The sequence below is a fragment of the Sinocyclocheilus grahami genome, unplaced genomic scaffold (genome assembly GCF_001515645.1).
Source record: "Sinocyclocheilus grahami isolate Dianchi unplaced genomic scaffold, SAMN03320097.WGS_v1.1 scaffold441.1, whole genome shotgun sequence".
Lineage (NCBI taxonomy): Eukaryota > Metazoa > Chordata > Actinopteri > Cypriniformes > Cyprinidae > Sinocyclocheilus > Sinocyclocheilus grahami.
Window position 1 is genome coordinate 507,457 of NW_015505620.1, and position 8,419 is coordinate 515,875.

Consider the following 8,419-nt stretch of genomic DNA (forward strand, 5'->3'; position numbering starts at 1 on the left):
CCCCCTGCTGTTTTCTCTCTTGCCTTTTTTGCCCCGCCCACCAGAGATGTAAAGGTGAAGCATGTCGTTTCAGCGCACCAGTGATGTCGCTCAGAGTTGTGAGAATTTGTTCAACACTTCTCAAAATGGGTGCAGAACCTACACTCCTTTTTAAGACGGAGCATGATGAAACAAGTCTGTGCATGCGCCATGCATAACGATAAATATGTCTGTTGACAGTAAATATTTCTACATCTGTTGTACTAAGTATACTGAGGATTAAAGGGGACTGTACTAAAGCATTAAAAATACCGTAATATGTTTGCAGATAGTTAGGAAACTTGCTAAGTTCACATACTTGTTTCTCTGAAAAACAATGCTACCGCCCGTTATTCTACTTTGGAATGTGTGTTCTGTGTCAGAATGTCTGTTTTTGTTTTGATCTGTCTGATTCCGCACACTGCTAATTTACACAGTAGTATTTCGACACCCCGGGTTGCCAGTTGGTGGAAAACACAGCATATGGCAGCCATGGAAGTGAGCAAATGAACTGAGCCAGAAATCACAGATTCTTCCCGACCTGAAAAACCTCGGCATCCATCTAAAATTCTCTATGACCACAAGCATATTACAATGCGGATTAATCCCATCATTTTACTAATTGCAGCTCATCACCTCCCATTGTCCATTGCGCTCATTCCTGTTGTGTGTCATCAATCTGGCAACCTGCGTGAGCATCGACTCTTGGGGAGGATGAGGGGGCGGGAGAAACGACGTATAAGGCATATAAGGATGTATAAGACTGGTCAGGAAGTTACATAAAAATGTAGATTGGTCTAAAATAAAATAATTATCATTAGCCCTTGGCGAACTGCTAGTTGGTCAGACTAATTCTTCAGACACAGAATTAATTTTATATAACTGGCCCGTGGAGAGATAGCGCAGACACTGGACAAAGATGAAACTTCGTAGTGCACATGTGTCGACTGCGAGTGTTTACGTACGTTATAAAATGGTTTATACTTTGAAAGGCTATGCGTTCGGCTGAAGTGTTAGCATCAAAACTAAAGTATACTTTGGGCTCTGCTTGTCGCACTGTGGAATTCTTATTACTATGAGAAGCTGATTCAGGATATGTGACCCAAAAGGTTATTTTTGTTTGTTTTTTTTGCAGAAACCTATGACCCATAAGGGCAGATTTTTCTAAAAATAATGACACCACAATAGTAGACCAACATAAAATGTAATTACTTCAAAAAAATAGCACAGGAGTCTCTACTACTGGTTCTACAGGAAACAGTGAATCAACTGCTAAAAATGTGCATAGACTTAAAAAGAAGACCGATTATTTCACAGACAACTCAGTCGGAGCTACACATGCACTTGACAGAATATTGGTTTTACCCCATCAAATGAGGTGTGGGTTCCCAGCTGTGGGGAATATGCAACACCAACCAATTTAAAGTGCTGCGCACAAGCAGTCAGTGAGATAGATGATCTGTGTGGTTTGGGCTTGAATGGCGCTGCTGAGGTGTTGTGTGTCTGTCCAGCATGTGTGTAGCATCTGCTGTGTTCGCTCACTGGAGACACTATTAACTTTCTTCTCTACTCCTCAAGCTAGTTTACACATCCTTTGTGTATTATATAAAGAAACCCTTCAGTTTAAACTTCCTCTCAGGATCGAGGGTAAATGAGAAGCAGCAATAGCTAGCTGGGCTGCGAATTCATCATCTTAATGTAATGTCACCTCTAGCGTTGACTGAAGTGTCGGAGTTGTTTTAAAGTCATTGCACTAGGGTGTTGTTGGCACTGCAGGGTGTTGCTATACATTTGCTAAGATTTTCAAAAAAAATTTTTAGGGCATTGCTGTGTGATGGTTGAGTAGTCAACTGTCTAGTTGCTTATTGTTCAGCTGATCCCATCTCGAGTCTCTGTGAGATTCTAGATATGGCTCAGGTTGCTCCTTCAAAGTCTATCAAATTTTGATCACCATTTAATCGCATGCAAGATGTAAAAAAAGAAGAAAAAAAACATTGGCAAAGTTAGAAAAGTAACAGCATACCTCTCCTGAACAAGCGGTAGGATTGAGGTTTTGTGTAGAGTCGTGAGTGTATCAAATAAAAGCTATTTTTAATAAATGGCTCCTGATTATGGCCGTCGTCTCTGTTTTGCAATCAAAAGCCCAGAATCTATAATCGGCACTGTAGTGTGTCACAATAGCCAAGTACAGTGCGATTATGAAAGAGTCTTTTTCCGTTGTCTAATGGGTGGCATTGGCAGCACTCGCAGAGAGATGCTGCTGAATGGAGAAGTCATTTCGCCAAGCATTGCATACGTAGTGGCATGGTTGCCATGGCAACAGGAAAGAAATAGTCCCAATTGTCCAGGTTCCGCTTACTGTGTCTGAACCTCGGTGACTCAGTTGTGTTTTTCTATCGCCGTGTGTGGGCGGTAGTTACGCCGTTTAAAAGAGCAACAGCTCCTTAACTAGAACACCTCCGCCGGCTGGGATCACAATCTCGACCATCGGGGTTACATATGAAGACCAACAGGAATAAAAATAAAAATAAACGACCACAAAATGGCGCAAGTTTGCTATGTCACAAATCAAAAAATGTTTTAATGCTGCTAGTGGTTGAAAAATATCCAGATGGGTGGATTTTTTTTCCCACAATGTAGCAAAAATGTTTAAAATGTGATCAAATGACAGAAATATCAACATTTTAAAGTGAGACGAATCAAATAATATCACACATTTAAAGCCCATTGCATGAGCGTTTTGCTCCAGGTGGGGTTAACACAGGTGTCTGGGCTAAAGCTGCCACTGGCCTGAAGCCACCCGGACCTGAAAGAGCAGCTTTGTGTGAGTAACACAAGCCCCCTGTGTCCCCTCACACCACGCCCAGCTTGCCCAGGTTATGCTCACGGCTCCACGTCTGCTGTCATGTCCGCAGCTGTGGCTCTGGCTCGCGACGGCTTCAGCATATGGTGCGTCAGCGGAGACAGACGTAAATATTAGCCGCTGTCTTCTCAGACTTGTGGCTCAACCAGAATGCACTGCTGGACAACACTGACATTAAATAAAAAGAAAGTAAAACAGAGGCAGCCTTCATAACTTGGAAAATATAGCATGCTTTGAGGGTATTGCTGTAGCATTGGTTCGGTGAAAAATTGACACTTAAGGTTTTGTGGTCCAGGGTCACACATACACACACACAATTCATATAATTTTACCTCTATTTTTAAAGTCATATCACATCAACCTGATATGTATTTTTGTATTCATGTATTGTATAGAATTTTGTTATACATTTAATTATTTAAATACACTATTATTATTATTATTATTATTATTATTATTATATATATATAATTTATATGTATAAAACATTTTAATGTTAAAATTATAAAATATATAATTAAAATAAAATTAAAATTATAAAATGTATAAATTGCTAATACCGATCTTTTTAAAGCCTTCTTTTTATCATGTAGAATTATTTATAGTGATACTCAAATCAGGATTTTTAGACATTTACTCGGGGCCTTAATTTCATTTTTGAAAATGGGGGGAATTCCCCTCTTAGGTGTCTCTTGTTGGGGGGATTTTTTTATTTGAGGGGTGGAGCAGCATTTTTTTGATATTTTTCAAATATATATATTTATCTGACCTAAATGTTTGACCATGCAGTGCAAAATCAGGATTTTTAGACATTTACTCGGGGCCTTAATTTCATTTTTGAAAATGGGGGGAATTCCCCTCTTAGGTGTCTCTTGTTGGGGGGATTTTTTTATTTGAGGGGTGGAGCAGCATTTTTTTTTATATTTTTCAAATATATATATTTATCTGACCTAAATGTTTGACCATGCAGTGCATTTTTGTTTTTACAATTGTGAAATTGTTGCACAATAACTTTCACACAGCACAAGCCTGATTTCGTGAGCTGTATGTGAGGCGGCCTTTTACACCAGGTTCACACATACTCCGCTTGCAGTGCGTATGCAGTCCGTGTGCGGTACGTAAGCAGTGCAGAAGCAGCACAGACTGTACTTTCACACAGGAATCTGCTTCTGATCCGTGGCTGTTTACCACAAACACAACATTTATCCATTATTTTGATTTCAAATCCAAACATTGATAGTGAATTTGCTTTTTCAGCATTGTGATTCTTTTTTTACACAGTACAGTAATGCAATCTATTAAATTACAATCTTACAATTAAAACAATCTATTATTGCTCATCTAAAAGTGCTCTTTTCCTTTAAACCTAGCCAAAAAGTCATGTGTTGACTGTGAAACACAGTAGACTTTCATCATGTGCATTTATGTTGTAATTACTACATTTGCATGTCAATCCAAGTTCATATTTACCGCAAACCAATGCGCTGTCACTTTAATTCAGCACGTGTAGCGCAGCAATAGACTTGGTGCGGAAACGATCTCCGCTCTGCTGCAGACGCACCACTACTGGAACACACTGCCGGACCACAACCGTGTGCAGTGTGAACGCTTTATAAACCAGGTTTATATCTGAGAGCGCGCGTCCGGCTTTGTGCGAGAGCAAAGGAAATCCACGTGCGAGCGGCTGAATGGTTAAACACAAGAATTAAAAAAATACAATTTATAAACTTTAATGACGATGCGACACTGCCCCGGTTGTGCTAAAGTGATTATTCCTGTGTCAGCTGTGCAGCGTGCAGCTCGCTTATAGTGCAGACACGATGTGATCTGAGGCAATTTGCGCATTTTGAGAGAGAGAGAGAGAGCGCGCGCGGTGATTAGATTCACTCACGCTGTTTGTGAAATTATGTCTCGCATAAGGTTTTCAAATTACTTTAATTCAAGTTATTTAATGAAGAAATATGAATTGTACCTCACCTTCAGCATTATAATTATTGTACCCACGCCGGACAGAGACTGAGACGGTGCCGCTGCATGTCGGGCCAAACCTCTGACGGCAGACATCAGCTTGAGATCAGCCTTTTTAGAGCCCGCTGATCAATCATCCCAAAGCGATTATCGTCCGATAGTGATCGGTAGCCGATCAATCGAAGCACCCTATTTATATCGGTCATCAGCTGTAATATAAAAATTAATCAGTTATCGGTGGTGTGTAAAATTTCTATTTGCTATCTTTGTTTGCTATTTATAATTGCAGACCAAAGGACCATGTTGACAACAGCAAACCCCTAGAACATCTATTCTGAATCATCAAGCCTTCAAACCTCTAGCCCATTACGTTTAAAACAGACCTCCACCTGACCAGAGTGATAATACTCAGCACGGGCTCATGTTAGCCTGGCAGAAAGGCTTTTAGCGAGATAAAAACAGACACTGCTAATAGATGTCTGAGTGCAGTCTCTGCTCAATCTTGGTGCCCATTAGCAAGATAATAGCATCTTTCAGCAGAATGCAGCTCTGCAATTAAACACGACGGCCTTGAGAGAAGTGCACTGATCTGACTGAGGCTCTGCGTGTCAGCATTAAGCTTCTGCCTTTACACATTTATTGCATAAACCATTTTCGTCCGTCTCGGCTCTTAGATGCACACAAAGGAGAGGGTTAAGGAGATGAATGGCGACTAGGCTGCTGGACGAAAGGTCATGCCCTCAGCGCAGAGTAAAAACGGCACTTCCTGCTGTGGTAAATGCCAGTCTGCTGCTCTGGTCATGCTGTTAAAAAAAGAAGCATATGTTCAATGAAAAAAGGGGGTGTTTTTTTGAGCACAACAACAAAAATATAATTGAATGGATATAGAGGAAATAGAAACGGGCTTCGGCCCTGACACCAGAACCAATTATGTTGCTAGCAGACCTATTTCTGGATTGACGGGTACAGAAATGCATTTGAAAACCTACAATTTGGCTCTTTGCTTAATGATTCATCACAGCTATACTGTATATAGTCTAGTATACAATGAACTCATAGACATCAATGATTCTTGGAAGGGATAGAAACAGAACTTAGCAGTTTCTTAAATATCTGCAAATATATCTGTTGTGAGGTTCGAACTGAAGATTGTAAAATCCCAATTTTAAGCCAAAATATGTGGGAGGACAAGTGAAATTTTCAACAAAGTCCACAGGGGGAAAAATCTAGTCAGACATAACACCATGTACTGATTGATGCTACAAGCCTCCAGCAGCAAGCAGTTTGTCTCTCCACACTGAACGTAAAAAAATCGAACGTGAAAATCTGAACTGAACTATGACTCCAAAAGTGTCAACATGAATGATATACCCCAGCCAAACATTTTACCATATGCTTCCTCAACCCCTAATTCACATACTTGTTTCTCAGAAAAACAATGCTACAGCCCGTTATTCTACTTTGGAATGTGTGTTCCGTGTCGGAATGTCTGTGTTTTGGTCAGTGTGATTCCGCACGCCAGAATTTACCCAATAGTATTTCAACACTGTGGGTTGCCAGTTGGTGGAGAAAACAGCATATTGCAGCTATGAAAGCCAAAAAAATGAGTCCGCGATCCCAAACCTCCTCCTGACCAAACTAACTCAGCTCTCCGTGCCCACCTCCGTCTGTCAGTGGATCACCAGCTTCCTGACAGACAGACAGCAGCTAGTGAGGCTGGGAAAATACACATCAAGCACCCGAAAGATCAGCACTGGAGCTCCTCATAGTTGTGTCCTCTCCCCACTGCTCTTCTCCTTCTATACCAACGACTGCACATCTAAAGTCCCCTCTGTCAAGCTCCTGAAGTTTGCAGACGACTCCACACTTATCGGCCTCATTCAGGACGGAGACGAGTCTGCTTAAAGACAGGAGGTTAAAGAGCTGGCTGTCTGGTGCAGTCTCAACAACCTGGAGCTCAACACGCTCAAAACTGTGGAGATGACCGTGGACTTCAGGAGAAACTCCCCTGCACTCCCCCCACTCACCATCATGGACAGCACTGTGACTGCAGTGGAGTCATTCAAGTTCCTGGGCACCACTATCTCTCAGGACCTGAAGTGGGACACTCACATTGACTCCATTGTTAAAAAGGCCCAGCAGAGGTTGTACTTTCTTCGCCAGCTGAGGAAGTTCAACCTGCCACAGGAGCTGAAACAGTTGTACTCCGCCATCACTGAATCCGTCCTCTGCACTTCTATAACTGTCTGGTTCAGCTCCGCTACCAAATCTGACCTCAGGGTCTTGATAATACATATTTTTGATGAATGACGTAATTAAATAATATATTTGTTAATTGAAGTTGTCAGTTTGAACTGATTCATGTAAATAAAGAAATATATATATATATTAGGCCTATATATAATTTTTGCTACTGAATTTTAAATTGAATACTAACATCTTTCATAATGTTCTTATACTTGCAAATTCATGAAACGAGGGTGGAACGTTAAAGGATTGAGTCTTTAGGAAACTTAATATAAAACATGCTAAAATCATTAATATTCACTCCCCATCACCTCTAATTTTATGCTGATACTAAAATCATGATGAATAATCCATATGTTGGCCAGACCTAACTGTATCTTGGTACTGCTTTGGTGAATTAAAATTACAGGGAGTTTATGAACACGCCCTAAGGATTTTGGGACCCCCTGTTGGTCAAAAATTTTAAATATTGGTAGAATAATAATTTTTTCTGTGGACCTGCTTAAATGAATGATTCTGCCACTGTTAGCTTAACCCTGTAATTTTGTTGTTGATCATCCAACCTTGTTTTTTTCCCTCATTATTGTGTGTGTGTGTGTGTGTAAATTCCTGTATCATCTATGTAGTAACGCTTTCTTTCTGTCTTTTTTTTACAGTGATCTTGTTTTGTATGGCCGCCCTCATATTCCCAATAGGATTCTACATCAATGAAGTAGGGGGACAACCATACAAATTACCCAACAACACAGTGGTGGGCTCCTCTTATGTACTGTTCGTGCTCTCCATCTTCTTCACAATAGTGGGGCTCCTGTTTGCGGGAAAAGTCTGTCTTCCTGGCTGAGGGGACGTTCGCAGCAGGGACAGCTGGGGTGTTCAAAGTGAGACGGAAAGAAACGGCACTCATCGAGAAGGGCCAACGACAGGGGGTGGTGGTATATGGTAATAACTCATTAAACTGCGAAACTAAACAGACAATTACTGCACACACTACATACGAGTGCTCCCCTCCGCCCAACCCAAGCTTTGTTAAACCCGTGCTGTCTTTATGTTGCGCCTTTGAGTTTCAACCCAAAGGATCAAGGCTTTGGAGTACACGCAGGCCCGTCCGGAAAGGACAGAGCACATCCACAGTGACTGCTTTCAGTACTACTTTACTTTCATCATATAGATAGATGATAGATAGATAGAAATCATCATATACTGGTGCATGTCAATAAATTAGAATGTTGTGGAAAATGTTGTTTTGGCTCACATTTAACAAAAACCCACCAATTCACTATCTCAACAAATTAGAATACTTCATAAGACCAATAAAAAAAACAT

At 40.8% G+C, this 8,419-nt stretch overlaps 1 protein-coding gene across 1 annotated transcript in view; it reads left to right on the top strand.

Annotated features, from left to right (window-relative positions):
• mosmoa (modulator of smoothened a) overlaps positions 1-8,248 on the top strand; it is an 8,782-nt gene extending 534 nt beyond the window's left edge. Inside the window, exon 3 of the mRNA XM_016233927.1 lies at positions 7,753-8,248. Coding sequence (XP_016089413.1) covers positions 7,753-7,937 — 185 coding nt within the window. The 3' untranslated portion in view covers positions 7,938-8,248. The remainder of the gene's footprint in view (positions 1-7,752) is intronic.
• Positions 8,249-8,419: the final 171 nt, after the last annotated feature.